The sequence below is a fragment of the Eumetopias jubatus genome, unplaced genomic scaffold (assembly GCF_037043125.1).
Source record: "Eumetopias jubatus isolate StellerSeaLion01/CBP00866 unplaced genomic scaffold, mEumJub1_p1.0 scaffold_14, whole genome shotgun sequence".
Classification (NCBI taxonomy): domain Eukaryota; kingdom Metazoa; phylum Chordata; class Mammalia; order Carnivora; family Otariidae; genus Eumetopias; species Eumetopias jubatus.
In genome coordinates, this window is record NW_028274820.1 from 26730793 (window position 1) to 26751783 (window position 20991).

At 33.9% G+C, this 20991-nt stretch overlaps 1 protein-coding gene across 1 annotated transcript in view; it reads right to left on the reverse strand.

Annotated features, from left to right (window-relative positions):
- The window catches only part of SEMA3C (semaphorin 3C), a 175151-nt gene that overhangs the window by 67573 nt on the left and 86587 nt on the right, over window positions 1–20991 (reverse strand). The window contains exons 4-7 of the mRNA XM_028119027.2: window positions 13588–13707; window positions 6187–6277; window positions 2624–2743; window positions 1002–1144 (exon numbers count right to left, since the gene is read on the reverse strand). Coding sequence (XP_027974828.2) covers window positions 1002–1144; window positions 2624–2743; window positions 6187–6277; window positions 13588–13707 — 474 coding nt within the window. The remainder of the gene's footprint in view (window positions 1–1001; window positions 1145–2623; window positions 2744–6186; window positions 6278–13587; window positions 13708–20991) is intronic.

Below are 20991 nucleotides of genomic sequence, written 5' to 3' on the forward strand. Positions count from 1 at the left end.
TGTATGATGAAAATACCTGGAAAATGTATGGAGAACACATAATTTAATTTGCCTTAATAACTCACTGTCTTCAATATGAACATAAATTATTGTATACAGTGAAGCTTGTAGAGTCTACTGTGGTCAGGAAAGTGGGTTTATACTTATACCAACTGATCTTCAGTAGTTCTCTTTTCTCTCCCTCATTTCTCTGTGTTATCATTTAATCCTGAGTATTTCTAATCAGATGCTTTAATATATATATTTCTCCAGCCAGGGAAGGGAAATGGCATTTGGATCATTCACAAATAGTCTCTACTGATTTTTTTTCTGTATAACCAGAAGCCTTTCATCCCTTCTGCAGGCTTTACTGCCTTGTTCTAAATGACTGGAAAGCAGATGAGCTCCACAATCAGTGAAATACTGTAATATTTAAAAGTAAACTATTTTAAACACTGAACTCTTTAAGAAACACTTTTGCACAAAGTATGCTAATCATAAATAAGTCAAGGCAAACCTATAAAACTCTTATATGAGAGGCCATCATGAGTTTTGTTGAGTTGCTATGTATACTTACTGTTTATACACAAGAACATTTTGTTTACTGTTTTGAATTAAGACTATATTTTACGAATGTATTTCTTTTCATTGTTGTAAGACAGTTCCTCAATAATTGTCTTTAATGAGGTTCTACTGTATTTTATTCACAAGAACTGTTCTGTTTCTTTCTGTAACATACAATTTAGCTATTTGTTTTTAATACAAATGCATTAAATGGAAAAACAAAAATTAAACAAAACTGTTTATTTGTGTAAAACCAGGACCACAGTATTTCCTTGAATTAAGCTTTTTTATCTCGTACGACTGATGCGAATAAACAATAAATTAAAATGTCTCCTCTCAATATTTCATTAATCTGTAACCGTAGATAAAAGTAGGAAAATAAACTACTGGCAAAGGAAACATACTTATATGATTTGAATTTGTGTCTTTCTTCAAATTAGGAAAAGATTAATACTTACAGGACATATTCTAGCAATCATGGAATGAATCTGTTTTGTGCTTCTGCTATTGTCAGTCAGTTTCTCTTTGAAGAAGAAGTACACCTTAGCATCGTTTGGATCTGTGCCATCTGGGATGACATGTGCATCCACAAACATAGGTTCTGGAAAAAAAATACAAAGACTATATATATACTCATGATGGAAATCCATCACCTGTTCATCCAAGTAGACCACAGGCATATGGCTTCTCCATCTTTGGTATAGAAGAACACTTCCATGTTCATAGGCACCGTCTAACAGCAGTAATTATATTCACACAACATACTGTATTTGGAATATCAAGTGCCACAAAATATATCTGTAACATAAGAGCTTAATCAATTTTTTCCCTATCTGCAATACATTCTAGAAGTTCAGTAAATGCAAAAATTTTTGTGCACTGATGAGTTCTAAACAATAAAAAGGCTTTTCTACCAGGTATTTCCCATGGAATCGAATGATCATTTTATAGAAAAAAAGAAGTTTGTTTTTCTATAGTTTTCAATCTAGTTCATAAAAACTCAAATTCATTGAAGCAGAATGTGGAGCCAGGAGTCCAAGATCTGAGAAACGTTTTTCTCTTAAAAGACGCATATGAAATGAAGGGGAAATTTTTCAAGGAAAAAAATGCAGTCATTTGAAGACATAGAGGGATTCCTTATTTCAAGAACAAAACAAGTTTTAGAATGCTGTATTTCCAGATGTACTGGAGTCATAAATTGAAGAAGTAAATGGACAATTGATGCTTTCTTGTGCCGGCCTATCAGTGAATTAAGATGCTTAACTGTGGTGATTCATGCTTCACTGTGCTATGTTAAGTGAATTGCCAAATTTAGGGTCAGCTAGAAATCATCCCCAGGGTGAAATGACACAAATCTTAGCGGTTTCTTCTCCTTCTTCTTTTTTTTTATTATTATGTTCAGTTAGCCACTGTATAGTACATAATTAGTTTTTGATGTAGTATTCAATGATTCATTAGTTAACACCCAGTGTTCATGATTGAAATTGTACATTAAAGTCAAATGAGCATCTTTCATATGTGAATTTCATGCGACTCCACCCAAAATTAGAAACAAATGAATAGTGATAATCATCAAGTTATCATACCTATGATTTCTGTTAAGTACTAAATAAATTATTAAAAATTATATATACCAGTTTTATAAGTTAAGGATCTAAGTATAAAACAAATAGGAGTTCCTGAAAATACCTTAGTCATTATATCTGTCACAAATTTAGGAAAATTTTTAGATTTGACATTATTAAAATATTCAAGCAGACTAAATGAATAAATAGCATATTTAATTGTGATATGCTACAATTAAACAACTGGAGAAGATTCTTGCATATGAGCCTATAAAATAAAGATCACTGTCATTTGTATTTATTAATATATCTTATGATAATTGTATGATAGTTAATAAAGAGTTAGAATATGAACTATGGACTACTTCAATTATTTATTTATCCTAAATATTTAAAGTCAGAGAGTACAGAAATTGTTACATCACGGCTGGTTTTTTAACCATTTTAACCTTTCTTCATTACAGAATTAAATTAGTTTAAAGCATGATTCTCAAAATGCAGAAAATGTTTTTTACCACTTAGCCATTTGGAATTGTGCTGATCAGTTCTGACTGCATTCCTCTTGGTTAAACTTCGAAAAATAGCAGCATCTGTGCCCATGAAATCTATATACATCCCAGAGAAAAGCTCCTCATCTATGAAAAAGTAAGAAAATGTCAACACAATTTTAAATGTTTTTAAGGTTATTTTAAAAATCAAGGAGAACTCACTTATTAGGTAGCCACCCACATTACAGAGTGTTTATTTGTTGGTTTCCATTGTCCATTAAATCAAAAAATTGGATTAAACTTAATCTGGTCTCATTATTGCCTGTATGATTACCAAAACAATTTTATTCTACACAGAAATAAAAATTCCTCTGCCTATACTTAATTATACTAAAAACCTAAGTTTATACAGTGTGTATCAAAAATACCAGAAATAATATATGTATAAATGATAACAAAATGGCTTGATTATTACTTTCTTTTAATAAGTAAAAAATACTGTAAGAGAACACTCAGTTTCTAATTTTGGCAGGAATTAACCAAGTGGGAATTAGGGCTAAGTCATTTAGTACCCTGAATCTCTACCTTCTATCTGTAAAATACAGGAATTGGCTTATGGTCTCAAAATTTTTTACCATGTATTAAAAATTCCATGATTTCACTAAATAGATTGAAAATATTAGTTTTCATTGTCAAAATATTATTAATGGTAAACTTATTTTATCATTAAAAGTATATGTTTTAATTTTTAGTGCTAGAAGTTTTCTATAAGGTAAACAAAGTGTTACTTTTTCAATTGTAATACACAATATATTATTAACATTATACCAAAAATATTATGTTAATAAGCCACATGTGGTTTAACATATTAAGCCATAAAAACCAGAATGCAGAGATAAGAAAGAAAATATATTTTAAAATTAAATTATCATCATTAATGGTAAAATCAGATATTTTAATCTGTGTTTGCCTAACATTAGACATTGAGCTTATTCGTTAAGGTTCATATTAATTTCTAGTAAGGACAGTAAGCATTGAATGAGTATGTGTGACCCTAGAATAAAAAAAGTAGTTAAATGTCTATTTAAAAAAGAATAAAATGTATCAGGTCTGACCTACTGAACCACTGTGCAGCTTTTTTCTCGGACTGATGTTTTAGAATTACTCCCCTGGCTCTCTTCAGATCATGGTCATTTTGGCAGGACTGGAACATTTTGAAGCACTCCAAACTTACTGCTTAGTAATAAGCATTACCAGTTAACCCAGGATAGAATGGAGAATGAAATGTTTTTAATATGTGCTCACCAGGTCATGAACTGGACCCCTACCAGTTAGCAAGTGGATATGGCAGGCATTGTGTTGCCCAGTTCTGCTTCCTAGTAGGGGTCTGAAGCCCATGAGAACAGATCATACAGGATTACCACCAAAATGGTGGGTTATAAATTCCTGCTATTCAACAGATTGATTAGCACAGCGTCAATTATCATACCTGTTTCCAAGAAGAAAAGGAAAAAGGACACTCAGAGGATGATGTGTGGCAGAGAGGGCTGATTCTAATCCTACTGCACACCTCTTTATTAGTTATGTCTTAACTATTTTAAAAGCCTACCTGCCTAACTGGCTTCACATCCTGTCTTAAATTCTTACTAATTTTATTTTTTTTAAGATTTTATTTATTTGTCTGAGAGAGAGAGAGAGAGAGACAGAGAGAGAGCAGGAGTGCAAGAGCAGGGGGATGGAGAAGCAGACTCACCACTGAGCAGGGAGCGCAACTGAGCCAAAGGCAGACACTTAACTGATGAGCCACCCAGGCACCCCACTTATTAATTTTAAAAGGAAGTTAGGAATAATGAAGCTTCTGCTTTATTTTGTATAAGAAATTATTAAGATCACTTTAAAAAATTTTTTGAGTAGGGATTTTTTTTCAGAATGTCTGTGTTGGTTTATGCAAAGATAAACTGTGCCTTTTAACTTTAATCCAAAAATCCTTTGCTTTCCAATTTTACTTCCACTGAAGAACCTCATGAGGCTCTTGATAAGTTTTTTAAGAGATATCACCTAACTTCTTGCTGTGTTACAATGACATGAAAAATAGCAAAAAAAAAAAAAAAAAAAAAAAACCCTCTAAATTTGAACATTGGCTTAGATACCACAACTATATTATGAAATTTGGAATTCTTCAATTCTCAATGTTTCTTCGTACTTTAATATATGGAAATACTTTAAACAATCTGTGTTATTTAGTGCCTTGCACTAGAACAGAAATGATCAAGCCCCATATGGCAAAGTGACATGACTACACAAATTTACTCCACAATATTGGAGACAATATTGGAGATAATTTTAGAGGGGTAATCAGTAGAACAAAGAAAATGACAAATACAAGCTACAAAACTTATTCCTCCTTTTTGTTTCAGTTTTTAAGGTAAGCAAATAGTTTAATGACTCTGCTAGCTTACATTCTAATGTTAATCAAAATATTAAAAGATAAGGGCACGTGAGTAGCTCAGTCGGTTGACCATCGGACTCTTGATGTCGGCTCAGGTCAGGATCAGGGCGGTGGGATCAAGCCCCACGTCGGACTCTGTGCTCAGCGCGGAGTCTGCTTGCCCCTCTCCTCCTGCTCCTCTGCTCACTCTTTCTCTTTTCTCTCTCATAAATACATAAATAAATACATAAATACATAAATAAAATCTTAAAAAAAGAATACAAGAATAGAAATTGAAATCTTTTTTTTTTTGAAATTGAAGTCTCAAATCCTTGAAAAATGAAAGTCACTAACTTCAATTTTGTAAACAAATCCAATTCTCTAAGGACAAAACTATTAAATGACTTATCACAGTTTAACAGGAAAATTTAAAATGTCCTGTTTTAAACCTCTTTTGTTCTAAATGATATTTGATGACTATTAGTGTTCACAGATCTTTGAGGTTTATTTTCATAGCATTTAACTTGAAATAAATGAAAACTCTATATATTTATCCATATATATATATGTATATATCAGATCATTTCAATAGATGAATACAATTTTCTTCCTAATGGAAAGACTTTCCAAGACACTGCTTTTATTAAATAATATTCAGAAGCTTATCTGAAAAGTTTCTGCATCAGACATAATTGAATATCTTGTAATTTCGCTTTCTAATTTTTGGTCCCAATGATATACACATGCATTTTGTTATGCTTTCATTTGAAAGAAATACCATTTTAATCATTTGCAAAATATTACTAAAATATGAGGAAAAATGGGTATACTTAAATACTAGAAAAAAACTACAGAAATTATTGAAATTTATTTTATAATATATATCATTACGTGTACATGAACACAAACTTTTCTGTAAATGGTTGACCTGCTCTAGAAATGACAGCACCATAGTGAATGAAAAAAAAATACATGCTTATCACTTAATCATGAATTCTTGCAACCAAGAAACTACAATTTCTCAGCTTACAACTTCCTGTTACCTCACTCATGGACTATCATTCATGCTATTATCTTGACGGGCATACCATGTCATGAATTTATTTTCTTTAATTTCCTTTTCATTTGGTACTTCCCCCTCCCTCTTTTATCTTCCACTTACTGATCATAACAGACACTGTGTTCACATTGGGGTTGAAGGAGCAGCGTCCTTTTCCAGATTCACACTTGGAGTCAATCACAAAAACTTGGTCCTTTATTATGGAAAAAATACAAATACAGCAACAGTAAATAACTTTATATTTAGTTAACCAATTTGTTCTTTAGTAAAACAGAGCATCATCATAAATAATATGCTTTCCATTTGTTTCCTTATGCCTCCTCAATTTACTTTATTAAGACTTTCTTGGCCTATATGAAGAAAACATCTGGAAATTAGAAGCAAACTTTGGCAGGTTAAAGTTCTCATCCTACTACCATCCCCATAAAGCTGATCCAGTAAGTTCTTCTCAAATCAATACCAGGAAAAAAAAAAATCAATATCAGCAAAAACCACCTGGGAATCAAGGATCATTGTAAACCTAAACTGGATATGTTGAAAGTTGTCCAAAAGAAGAGAATTGTCCACAGAGAAATAATGTATACAAGGATTATAATATTTCCAAAATAATCAAGACATTTATAAAATTTATATTACCAGTTAATTTTGTTATGTAAGCATTATGCTAGATTCAACAAAGTTGAATTCATAATTTAGATAAAAATGTTTTTTACTCATTCATATATTTATTTAACAAGAATATATTGAGCATTTACTATATGCCACGTACCAACAAAACATTAGGAATACAGTAAATGAGATAGACAAAAATCTTTATCCTCAAGTAATTTATAATATAATGATGGAGAATATAAATATAAAAAGAATAAATACAGAAAATGTAGAATATGCTAGATGGTGCTCAGTGTTTAGGAGAAAAATTAAGCAGAAAATGGAACTTGGGAAACCCAGGGATTAGAGGCAATGATTCAATTTGGAATATGATGGTCAGTGTAGCCTAATGGAGAGGGAATATTTTGTTGGTATATTTACCTTTTTCTTAAATAAAGTTAGCAAAAGCTACTACTAAAATTCAAAGACAAAATTTTTCACTTTTGTAGGTTGCATTAGATGATGGAGGATCTTAATTATCAAGCTAAGGTTTTTCAAAATTTTCCTGTATGGAAAGTATTTTTGTGTATGGAAATGAAAGGATCAAAACACTGCTTTAAGAAGATTGGGCCTTACCTTGGTGTTTTAAGAAAATTGAGAATGGCAGTTTTAAAAACAGACAGTGGATTGAAGAAATAGATTTGCTTTCAATTGCAATAGTCCAGGAATTAGGTAATAATAATCTGACATGTCAGGATCTCAGAGATCATGGTAAGAGCAGTAAAGATACAAGAAAAGTTGTAAAGTAAAAATCAACAGAGCTTAGCAATCAATTACAAATCAGATGTAGTTAAAGAAGATGAAGAAAATAAAGATGCTTCTGAACTTTTGACTCCTTAAAGAAAATAAAACTAGTTCATTTTTTTACATTGAATTTGATATGTTGGCAGGACATCCCTGAGATTTTAGGAAATTATAGAGCTTAAGAAGAATCACAGTCCTCTAGCTTGGAAAGGTCTTACAAAATGATCCTCTTCGATGAATTAACTCTTTAGATGAGGAAAATATAACTTGCCCAAGATCATGTAGCTAAATAATGACAAAAGTAAAATTAGAATTCAGTCTCCTGACTCCTCACTATGTGCTTTCCAAAAAATCAATATTTATACAATGACTAAACTAAACAAATAACTGAGGAAAAACAATAAAATTTGGTAAGGCCAGTTGTGATTGTTTAGCCAGAGAGGAACATATATTTTACTAAAAATGTGAGCGTTGGCACTGCAGGAAACTGATTAAGTTGCTTCGGTACCTCTTGCTCTCCACTGAACTACTCCTCCATTGTACAGCATCCTTTCTCACACAATTCGAGTCTAGATCTTGTCACAAGGAAGACTGTGGTCTACCTGAATAATCACTAATTCAAGCACACAGCAACAATTCTCCAATTCCATCTCCTAGGAACCTACTTCATCAGCCTTCTCTCTTCTTGACTTTCTTTGTTAACCTGTTTAGATTCTGTGCTATTTAGTTCCACTAATTTTGCAGAAATATTAAGTTCCTTGAATTTGTGATTTTTTTTTAATTCAGAAATAGGTTGACTCTGTGATTTTTGTTCACCGAAACCACAACCCAGAAGGGCATGTCTATCTATACATTCTCCATACTTGTATCCAAACATCTAAGCATTTTGCAGAGGGTGATCCAACAAGGTAAATGCAATGTTATATAGATTTGTGATCACCAATACAAAATGGATCTTCTGTACTGCTTAGTAAACTTTCAAGGACACTCTTATCAGCTGGTTCTTCCATTAATAATTTCAAACCATTGTCACTATATAGTGTCAAATCACCTAACTTGTTCTCAGATCATATGATTAACAAATGATTGATCATATGATTGCAGAATAAGTGAAGCCTTTAAATGAGACATCTTCAACTTCTCACTACCAAACACATAAATGAATATACACTAATACATTCCACTAGCACATGAGAGGAACTCTTCCTCTTACTTTAAGGTCAATCATTCCACCAATGTTTTGGATCTGATCATATCCAGCCTTCTTAGGCAACTTAACACTTTTCATTATCCCCCCTCTCTCTTGGATCTTATTACCTAGAATCTTTACATCATCATTAATACAACCCATTCAGCTCCTACACATTACTCTCCTTGAGAATCACATTTCTTAAAGAATTACATATATATCACCATTTCCTAACTTCTCACTTTCTTCTCAATCCATTTCAATTGGGTATTCAACATCAATTGTTCTATTGAAACCCTTTGTTATATCCTAAAGGCAACCATGCTACACAATTCAGTGTTTATTTTTTAGACTTCATTTTACTTGGATTCTCAATGATATTTGAGATTGTTGCCCATTTCTACCTTTTTTAAAAGCCTTATTTTCAGTCCCAGAATGAACACATTTTTGTCTCTTGCCCTCTACTTGGGGGTTTCTTCTTTCCTGGCTGTTTCTTCTTAGTCATGTTCGAAGGTCCCTTTTCCTCCATCTTGCCATTAAATTAAGAGACCCTCAAGTGTCAACCACAGTCACACTTCTCTTTTCACACTATACCCTCTCTGCATGATTAAACCCATGCGTTGCCTGGGTTTCAATTACTCTTATAAAACAATGACTCAAACATTTATATAGCCAACCATATATTCAACTGCCTACTTGATATTTCTACTCGGATCTTTCAACAGCAACTCAAACTCAAGAGAACAAAGCCCAGGCTTAAAATTTAAACTCAAACATGATTCTCTTTGTTGTTTCTCACTCAGTGCATGTCAAATATTTAATTGAAAAGGCCAAAAATACAAAACAAACAACAGGGGTGCCTGGGTGGCTCAGTCGTTAAGTGTCTGCCTTCAGCTCAGGTCATGGTCCCAGGGTCCTGGGATCGAGCTCCACATCGGGCTCCCTGCTCCACAGAAAGCCTGCTTCTCCCTCTCCCACTCCCCCTGCTTGTGTTCCCTCTCTCGCTGTGTCTCTGTCAAATAAATAGAATCTTTAAAACAAACAAACAAACAACAAAAATATCAGTATCTGTGTCATTGTAAATTTTCTTTTACATAGCCAAATCCACAAATATCAACTATACTATTTTATACTTAATGCCTATTTTTCTGTCTTTATTGCCACTCTCTTTCTTTCTTGACCTTTTAAAATAATTTCTTTCTTGGCCTATTACATCCACTCTCTAACTGATCTCACTACAACCCTCATTCCCTCTCCACCCTAAATCATTTGCAACATAACACACAAGTGAAAACACATGCCTTTCCATGCCATTTTCTGCTTAAGATCATTACAGTTGTTCTTCCTTTGACACAGGATAAAGACCAACATCTTAAAGGTAGCTTACAAGTTCTGATATAATTTTGTTTCTGCCATTATTCTCATCAAATAAATACAAATTTGTAGATTGGATCAGTGAGAGAAACAAGTAGGACCAGAAAGAGAGTAGGTGGTGAAAAATTAGGAAAGAAGGCATAGCAAAATGTTATAGATGTCATGGTTATAGATGTCAATAAAGGCATTGAAAAATAGAGGGCATGACCAACATGTTATAGATTGGTCTAGGAGAAAGGATGCTGATTAGGGGAATCAATCTGATCACTGAGGAATCTTGGTCACTAGGAAGTAGTTTTAGTTTATGGTTGGTAATGAAAGTCAGATCAGAAAGCTTTAATAATTACATGAAAAACAGGAATATAAAAGCTGAAAATATAGCCTACTAGTCTGAGAAGTTTTGCGGTAAGTAAAAGAGAGAAAAAGAAAAAGAGTTGAAAAAAGTCAAAGATCTGAGAATGATTTTAAGGAAAAGAAACATCCTATTTTAAAACAGGAAAAACAGTAAATAACGGGAGAAAGAAAATGAAGATATTAAACAGAATAATGAAGGTTATTGATCAAAGAACTTTACTGATAAGGAAAATGCACAACTTTTCTTCTGACAAAAGGAAAGCTACGAAAAGATGCATAAGCAGAAAAGTTTGGTGACTAATGTGCTTCAAAAGGCTCGGGGAATAATTTGAATGCCTGTGATATTCTTGGACATTCAAAGGTAAGGTTATCTGCTTGATAACTGAGGGGCTTAAACAGTATTCAACTGCTGGAACCAATGTATGGAGACATCTGATAAAATTAACCAGAAATGAGATGTAGTACTATTCCAAGAATGTGCAGCAAAATTAACCAATTATAGCTTTTAAATTAATGTTTTAGTCATTATTTCAAGTCATTATATCCTTGTGTTGCTTTATCTGTTTTTAGGAACAGAAGACAGAGAATGAAGACAGTGGACAGAAGAGAAGTACCATGGTTAGGAATTGAGGTAGCAAGGATTCATAGGCTCTTTGGATGGGCACCATTGAAATGGTCTGGAAAAGCTCTGACTCGGTCTCACAGAATAATGAAAGACTCATAGGATATAATGAAAGTGTGTGATGTTCCAAATGTGAAGTAGGCTCATAAAATAACCTCTGAGAACCAATGAATTGTTATTTGACAGGCAGATAGAAGGTGGTAGATAGTGTCTCAGAAATAAAACGGAATAAGTAATGATTGTGCCACCCTAATTTGGTTCACTCTCAAACTGGTTTGAAATACAGGAAAAAGGCCATATCTTAGCACCAGCACATGGTGTTACCAGTGAGTACTACCTCTGGTCATTACAAAATAGAGCATTAGTGAGGGGCGTCTGGGTGGCTCAGTCGGCTAGGCAGCTGCCTTCAGCTCAGGTTATGATCCCAGGGTCCTGGGATCGAGCCCCGCGTCCGGCTCCCTGATCGGAAGGGAGCCTTCTTCTCCCTCTCCCTCTGCCTGCCACTCTGTCTACTTGTGCTTTCTCTCTCTCTGTCAAATAAATAAATAAAATCTTTAAAAACAAATCTTAAAAAAAATAGAGCGTTAGTGATTCATAAGAAGGAAAATTCTCTCAAAATATAACTCTCTGTATCATGCGGTCATTTTATGCTCAGGGATCTTTTATCCTAAACTAAAGAAAACAAATATAGTAGATGCTTGAGAGATTATGCATTCTATATTTATGTTTTTATATACTATAGATATATAAAAAATGATGTTATGGTGAAACCCTTTGACTTGAATCGACTACATACAAAGCTTAAAATTCATAATGCTTTTCATACTTAAATTGGCTCTTAAGATGTTCACGTATTATTTAAAGAGATTAATTAATGGAAATGCTTCCCCTTTGAAATATATCTTTTGAAGTGAGACTAAAGTAGTTCATATTTAGTAAAGTGATTAAATTTTATTCCATGCTGGTTTTCCAAAGGAGATTATTTTTTGGACCAACTTTCCAATTAAGCCTCGAAGTACATCGTGGGCCATTTGTACATGGGAAAATGATTTTATTTGAAATCTGTGCTCTGAAAACTGCTATGCTATTGTTGGCCTGTACAAGAACTGCACAGCCTTCAGTGGAGTGTCTGACAGATTGCAGACGTCTGGGGCAGGAGTTTATTTAATCAATTGATCACAGGCATGTGGTTCTAATGACAAGCTCAATACCGCCAACTGTACTCTTCCAAGAAGCATAGCTTTCCTTTTCTTTAAGACTTGTAATATTTCATATCATCTTGAACCACTTGGAAATGCCTCATTTTGGGGTCAACTTATAATTATTCAGCTATTTTTAAATGACTTTTTATTTACCCAAAGACATATGTGTATAAATTACATGTCTGAAAAAAATTAATAATAAAGTAATATAAAGAGAATCATTGTTCAATTATATTTGTACTAGAGTACATTAATCTCTGTTAACAGAAAATAAACTTAAGAAGGTATATCAGTAGCAATATTTAATCTTTTTTACAGTTCTAATCTCTAAGATTGAATTGACATTCTTTAAGAACTGGACATTCTAGATTTAAGTTGCATAAGGAAAACAAAGCAAGATAATTTGAAATAATTAAGTTTTTAAAATGCTTCTACTTAGTAAAACAACATGTTCGATTAAAGGAAGGAGGAAAAACTTTTTGGTCTAATGCATACTTTCCTTAGTCAAATTGAGAGAACACAGTTTTAAATATCATTGGTGAAGTTCAACCAGCCTTTATTTGTCTATACATATTAGGTATATACTTAGTGTTTAGCAAATATGTTTGTTCATAGAACCCCAAATCATTTTAACTAATGTAAAAATAAAGCTAAAAAAGTCTAGGGTAGACTAATGTTGGTCTAAAATGGAAGTATGATCTATCAATTATAGAAAGTTCTTTTCAGCAAAGGCACTTGGCATCCTTCTTTATAGATCTCGTACAGTTCTCTCATAAAAGTTTACCAAATTTGAAAGTTAAATAAGAAATTATTTAAAATAGCTTTAAGAAAGTGAGGTTATACTACAATATTTCTATAATTTGGAGCAAATAGTACCAAGACCTTTTCTAAATAATTATAAAATTACACCATTTTTCTTTCCTTTATCTTTTGCAGCTTTTTTATTCAGAAATATATATATTTAGTTGAAGGCAAAAGCTACACTTTAAGTAACTTGGAGGACAGTAACCAAACGAAATATATTTTGAGTTAAAAGGGCTTGAATGGGGGCGCCTGGGTGGCTCAGTCATTAAGCGTCTGCCTTCGGCTCAGGTCATGATCCCAGGGTCCTGGGATGGAGCCCCACCTCGGGCTCCTGGCTCAGCGGGGAGCCTGCTTCTCCCTCTCCCCCTGCTCATGCTCTCTCTCTCTCTCTCTCTCTCTCTGTATCTCTGTGTCTTAAATGAATAAATAAAAATAAATAAATAAATAAATAAATAAAAGGGCTTGAACCTTTGATTGATTACAGCTTTTATAGATTCAAATAGAGTTTTAAGAAATCTTTGACACTAACACCAAAACTAACAATGAAAAATTGTTACACTTACCTCTGATCTCCTCCCTCGATTCAAATAAGTACACACGGGGCTGAAAGCACCACTCCCACAAACATACAAGTGAGTGCGGTTGAAAGCCTGAATTACACGGACGAAGTTCCCACAGCCATGCTGAAAGAACAAAAGCAGTTAGTAATACAGTGACTTTTATTGCTATTTCTAAGTAGTACTCTCATACTCTGCTATATATTTTCCTTCCTGCTCTCACTTTGTTTGTTGTTGTTAGGAGATAACAAGAGAATAACATGGTTTATTCTATTGGTTTACTTCAGGGAGAAGGTAGTTCAACTTGGATGAGTAAATTGGTATGTCTCTCTCATATTTTAGTATCTTATATACTGTGTAAGTTTTTATGTTCTGAAACTTTATGAACTTACTCTATATCTGAGGGAGTTGAGAAATTGAAAAGTACACCAAATTGTTTCCTCAAATGTTCCTCAAAACGTGACACGTGCGCACCCATATACGTTATATAAACATATTTTGAACGAAACTGTGCTTATACAATGTCCATATCATCATTACCACATAATGGCAAACACTACTGGCTTTTACAGTGGGTGAATAAAGCAGACTGTAAACACATGCCAACATTGTGATGCGATCATTATCTCTCGGGCCTCCATTCCCCTAAAATACTTTCTTCCCCAGTTTTCTTTTCACCTGCTCCTCGTCCCACTATTGGAAAAGTTGTCATTTGTTCACTCAATGAAATGCAAAATATTATTGTAACTATAAGTTGACTCTGACCTTGCAGAAGTATATAAACATGGTCAGCATCAAAGGTAGATCTCTGTGAATTAATCATTGCATGTTGTATATTGCTAGGCTCACTATCCCTTGTTGACTACAAATTAAGCAAGCCTGAGATTGAATGTTGTCTTCTTTAGTCATTTTTCTTCATAAAAAACATCATAAAAATGATTTTAAAGGGGCACTGTGGTGACTCAGTTGGTTAAGTGTCTGACCTTGGTTCAGGTCATGATCTCAGGGTCCTGGGATCGAGCCCCACGGTGGGCTCCCTGCTCAGCGGGGAGTCTGCCTATCCCTCTCCTTCTGCCTTTCCCCCTGCTTGAGTTCTCTCCCTCTCTTTCTCTCTCAAATAAATAAAATCTTTTAAAAAATAAAATAAATAAAAATGATGTTATAAGGACAAAATTTTTATTTTTTATTTATTTTCATTTATTTATTTGAGAGAGAGAGAATGAGAGAGAGAGCATGAGATGGGGGAGAGTCAGAGGGAGAAGCAGACTCCCCGCCGAACAGGGAGCCCGATGCAGGACTCGATCCCTGGACTCCAGGATCATGCCCTGAGCTGAAGGCAGTCACTTAACCAACTGAGCCACCCACGTGCCCCACGACAAATTTTTTTATAAATAGATATATTAAAAGGTAACAGTGGTTTTCCCATGGGTAGTCATACAGCATATATTTCTTTTTTTTTTACTCTTTTAAGTACCATATTACTAATTTTTTATAAGCATATTTATTATTTATATTATTAGTAAAGTAAAAAAAAAACAACCAATTCTACTAAGGTAGAAGTTAATTTTTTTAGTAGAAGTCAAGTTTAATTTTAAGTCAATATTATTTTACATTTTCTCATAATATTCTCCTTTTATATTATTGCTCACCAGAGAATAGATGCTTATTTTTATATGTTGTAATTTTATACATGTTTTTATTATGAAATAATCATTAGCTCTGTTGTCAAAGAAATTAATCCTTACAGACCAGACTATACACTTTATTTTTAAGACATCAAGAGTTTTTGTTAAATATATAGTGTCACTGTATCTTGACACCTGTCTATAGAGGTACCTGGAAATTGACTACGTAACTGTAGATGATAATGTGTTTCTCCGTAGAAAAAGAACAGATGAAGTATGGTGTTTACATACTACATCCAGGTTTAGGTTATCGACTTGTGTTTATGTTTTTCACATAAAGTTTAATCATTCTGGGATTCTGTATATTCTATTTTCCCATATAAGACATGAATTCAATTCTATTAATAATAGATTATATGTCGTCTTGAGTTTTGTGGACAGTTTACTGTCATGAATTACTGGTATTGGTAAAAACAAAGACAGCACTAATATGTTCTATATTTCAAATACAGATTATACTTGTTTCATGTATATGTTTCCATCTCTCTACATATTTTATATCTACTTATCATGGTCAGTATTTGTTGGGAATTTACCATGCACTAGACTTTGGAATGATCATTTTACATATTTAACCTGTTTTACTTCCCAGGAGGTTTGATTTTTCCTCTTATAGCTCACATTTATTGAATCTACTTATGCCATTTGGGCACTTCACATTCATTCAGTTTGGTACAACTCAACTCCTTTTAGAAAAATAGAGCTTAGAGCTTTTTTAGTTAATTTGCTTGAAGTCATTGAGCTAGAAACAGGTAAAACAGATTTTCAAGCACATATGTGTCTAACACCGAATCTTGTACTTTTAATCACTTTATAATTTGTCATTGGGTGAGGAATCCACAGTGGGTAGAGGAAAGTTTTTACAAGTTATTAATGTTTACAGAGCTCTTAATCCTTTGATGTTATGTATTTTTAATCCTCAAAGCAATGTTCCAATTAAAGTATTAGTCCCATTTTATTGATGAGGAAACTGAGTCCCAAAGAGGTTAAATGAAGTGCTGGGTCTGGAACCATGGTTACCCTCCACCATCTAGTTTTTCTAAAGAGAGGGGTGGATTCACCATGAAACAGATTCCCAGACTACCTGATAATGCCCAGTGTGCCCCTCCAACCATCCCCACAAAGAAAAACACAAAGGAAAAACAAATCAGTTAATTATTGAAAATCATTTCCTAGGTCTTTTCTGTTTCCATAGTTTTTGTCCACATTATTTCTGATTTAGACCACAGCAATCATATCAATGCTATCCAACAAATATTTACTGAACTCGTTCTATGTAAACACTGTATATGGTGCCAACAACACTGAAATGAATAGATTCAATTTCCGCTTTCAGAGAAAGGAAACCATAATATATGAGGCTGTGTAGATGCTATAATAGAGTTATATTTTTTCAAAAATATGTTACAGGAGGAGAGAAGAGAGAATGAATAACGCTGACCTGGGTGTAAGAGTTTGAAACGGGGTGTCATTGGAGCTGGAACTTGAAGAATAAGCTAGATACTTTGACAGGCAAAAGTATAAAGAGCTTTCCAACAGAAAAAAAAGAACATGAACAACAACAACAAAAATACTGGGGGCATGACAGAGCAGGATTTACTTGGGAAGTGGTGCCTAGAGGGGATAGTGAATTACTGTGTGATGAAACCAGAGCGGCAATTAGAGTTGGTCTGTCATGCCACAGTCTTCAGATGGGCAGTAGTAGGTGGATTTAAGTGTACAAATCTCAGAGCCAATTGACCTGGGTACAAACTCTAGCTTTACCTTTCAGTAGCTGTTTGAACTTGAGACATTTAGTTAGCCTCTCTGTGCTTCAATCTTTTTACCTGTAAATGGTGATGATAATATTTGTTGTGAGCAATTGTGTATGGAATCGTGTCTAGCACACAATAAATATGCACAGTGTCAGATACTGGATTCCTCCACATGTATTTTTTATTTCAGTGGCCAGAAAAAGCCTGGTGAAGTGGACAGGGCATTTTTCCTGAACAGAGCTTTGTACAGGTCCTGACCATAGCAGACATCTACGAAAGGTTTGGAGAATGAGCCTTTGGTGAAGTTTACAACTGTGGATTTTTTTTTTTTTAATTGCTTAGTCCTTTTTTAAAACTGCTTCCTGGTACAATGCTAAATGAAAAATCACGCTGTTAACATTATGCAGAATATAATACCATTTTATTTATATTCCTATAAATTTCAAACAATAAAGTGCTGCAAAAATATACACCCAATTTTTAAGCCATTACTTTTGAGTAATGGAATTTATTTTATTTACTTAATAGTAATATACCACTTACCATGTGCTATGTACTGTACTAAGCTCTCAACAAATATTAACTCATTAATCCTCATAACAACCCAATAAGGTAGGTACTATGAGAATGCCCATTATGCAGACAAGGAAACTGAAGCACAGAGAGGTTAAGTCTCTAGGGTGAAAGAGCTCAGAAGATAATTGTTTTCCGTTGCTTCTTACATGCTCTTCTAGGTCTTCAAAGATTTCTGTATTGAACATGTATTTGTTATGTAATTTTTAACATAGATGTTTTTGAAAATATGTCCTGGAGCACAGATGCATAAGGCTTTAAAAATATTGACTCTTCATGGCCCAGACTATGCAATGGGGAAAAAAGTCCCTCTTATTCTTTTCTTCTTGGCCTATACTACTTTGGTGTGAGCAGTAAATCAGGGTATTTTGATAAATATTATTTCTAAAGAAAATATATTTTCCAGTAGTTTGGGATCCTTTGGTCACATAAAGAGGGAAACTGATATTCCTCGATTAATAAAGTTTGACACTGTGTGCATGTAATGCACATGTTTAAATATATGTAATCCTACTTAATTTTCCAACAATCTCTTACAGTATTTACTTAGTGCATTCATTATGCCCTATCTCATTGGATATGTTTGACAGCATATGTGCTACTGTGTAAGCTCAATTTATTTAGAGTATGAATAAAATATTAACATTTAGAAATAAATGGAGCATGGAGGAATGTGAATATATAGGGACAGAGAGGGAAATGGGAGGTGGGTTATAGTCTCTTTAGTGAGGCAGAAAATTAGCTATATTCCCACCATGATAATGTATTTCCTTTATAAACATTACTTTATTATGATATATGACTACTGGGATCAAATTTTAGTTTATCTGGAATTATTTTCTAACAAGTGTTATTTTCTCTAACTTTAATTAAAATTTGGTACATTAAAAAAATCTAAAGGAATAAGAGATGCTTGAGTCCATGCTGTATATTTTCTTTTAATTGCTACAGCAGTATGGATTTTAATTGTCACTAGTTTATGTTTTGCTTAAGTAGATGATTAATATAATATTTAACATCAAAATATTTTAATTTAATCAAAATGAAATTCTAAAATATGTGCATAAAAATATTATTAATTTAAAGGCATCAATAAACTCACCATCTACCGCGTCCCACCCTCAACTTCTGACAATCACTTGGAACAGATTCTCATGCTTGGTTTGAATTTTTTCAGATCTTGTTCAACTTTAGTAAGAGCCTAGATATGGATCTGAGCACAGTGAATAACGACACTACCCAGTATTTCCAATCAGTAAGGGGAGAGTTATAGTTACAGACACAATACAATATATGCCAGTGTTTCCAGTGTACAAAGAGGGACAGCCAGCCTAGCCCCGGGTGGGCAGACGAGAATTTACAGAGAAATGACATCTGCACTGTCACTCGAGAGGGTGAGTAGATGATTCCCAGGTTAAAAAGATGGGAAGATGATTGAATAAGAAGGGAGTCACATGTACTTGGGGTCAAAGGCTAAAAGAGGAAAAGGGTATAACTTATTTCAATTTCAGTATCATTGAAATAAAATAAAGAAAAAGTTAACATAGACCTAATGTAGTTGCCAACAAATCTATCAAAACTTTCTTAAATATCCCAGCTGCAGTGTGTTTTTCTTTGTCTTTTGTGGGTATCCGTAGCATTTACCGAATTCTTCCTACTGAGATGGCATGTTTTATCAGATAAGACAGAGAGTGGGCCACCTCCCACTTGCTAGCAGGGCAGCTGTGGTAAGTTCCTCACTCTCTTAGTCATTGTTTTTTATCTTAAAAATGCGAATGGTGACGATACTGTCCGTCTCGTAGCACTATTGCGAGGATTAAAAGAAAGACTTTGAACGGTGCCTGGCCCATTCCATTAAATGTTGGCTATTATTATTTGGTAGTTATTGCATATATGTCTCATCATGTCTAGTATCTTATAAAGACTCTTAAAGATAGAGACTCCATCTTCTTCACCTTTGGTTCCTTCATAATAGATAACTGATTTGCACAAATTAAAATTCCAGTGTTTTTATTTATTTTTTTTTTAAAGATTTTATTTATTTATTTGAGAGAGAGAGAATGAGAGATAGAGAGCACAAGAGGGAAGAGGGTCAGAGGGAGAAGCAGACTCCCTGCCGAGCAGGGAGTCCGATGCGGGACTCGATCCTGGGACTCCAGGATCATGACCTGAGCCGAAGGCAGTCGCTTAACCAACTGAGCCACCCAGGCGCCCAAAATTCCAGTGTTTTTAAATAAAGTATTGAGTATTAGATGATATTTCTTCTAACAGAATTAGGAGATGCTTAAAGATTTAATTTCATTAAAGCATGTAATAAAAATATGTTGTTCTGTAGAATTTCTAAAGACTATTTTGCCTTCTTTTCCTACCACTGGTCTTTTTCTTGTGGCCTGATTAAAGGACACTTCTCTGTAACTATTTCTTCACATGTATGAAATGAGCTGGATTTGTCAAACATTCTCTTCTCTTGCATGACAGAACATGTATTTGAAAGAGTTAGTTTGATTATTTCCCAGGACCCAACAATGTTGGCCATATTAGAACAGAAACCTCCACCAGTTATTTCTCTTATGTATACTAATTGGCTGCGTAGCAGAATTTAAAGATATCCATGAATGATATTACAGCATGATAAAACTATGGGAAAATGTAAGCATGTATTGAAGATTTTATCTAATGACTCTTAATTATAAGAAAGCAAATGACAGAGCATTTCTATTTTGCCAAAGGGAGAAAGACATCAAATTACTTGGCTAAGATTCTTCAGAAAATCAGCACCAATCTTTGAAAAGAGAATGTGCAATGGTATCTAAATCCTACATATTCTGTCTGTGATGCTTCATATGAATGGGAAATGTAAAATCTTTTTGAACAAAGAGGACAACTAAATCCAGTAATTACAGCCACAGGATATTATTGTGGCAAAAGGCAAGACATGGTAGGATACACATCAGTGGGCCAAATCTCTACATTAGAGAATGAAAGAAAACAATCAAATTCATGCACAATTACTGAAATAATAACTTCATGGGACAAAAAAAGACTTCTCCACAACATTATACTTTCTACTATTTGTTCCCTAGAAGACAAGCATAATGTATTCTTTTGAGTGTTTCTTACACATTTTTCTGGATTTTTTTCCTATGCACTACAGCCCAGCAGATCCCATGGGGAGCAAATATGCCTCCGCAAGCTCCTTCTGCCCATTTGAAAATTTCTCTTAAAAGCTGAATTCTAAAACTGAAAACATAAGACCCAGAACTGAGTCACTCCTGGTGACCTCTCGACAACACCCTCCAGTGAGACCCAGAGATACTACACGCCAGAGTCTTCCATGGCCCTGTCTCGCACCAGACCTTTTCAGAACCTCATACCTGGATGGTTAAGAGTCAATGAAA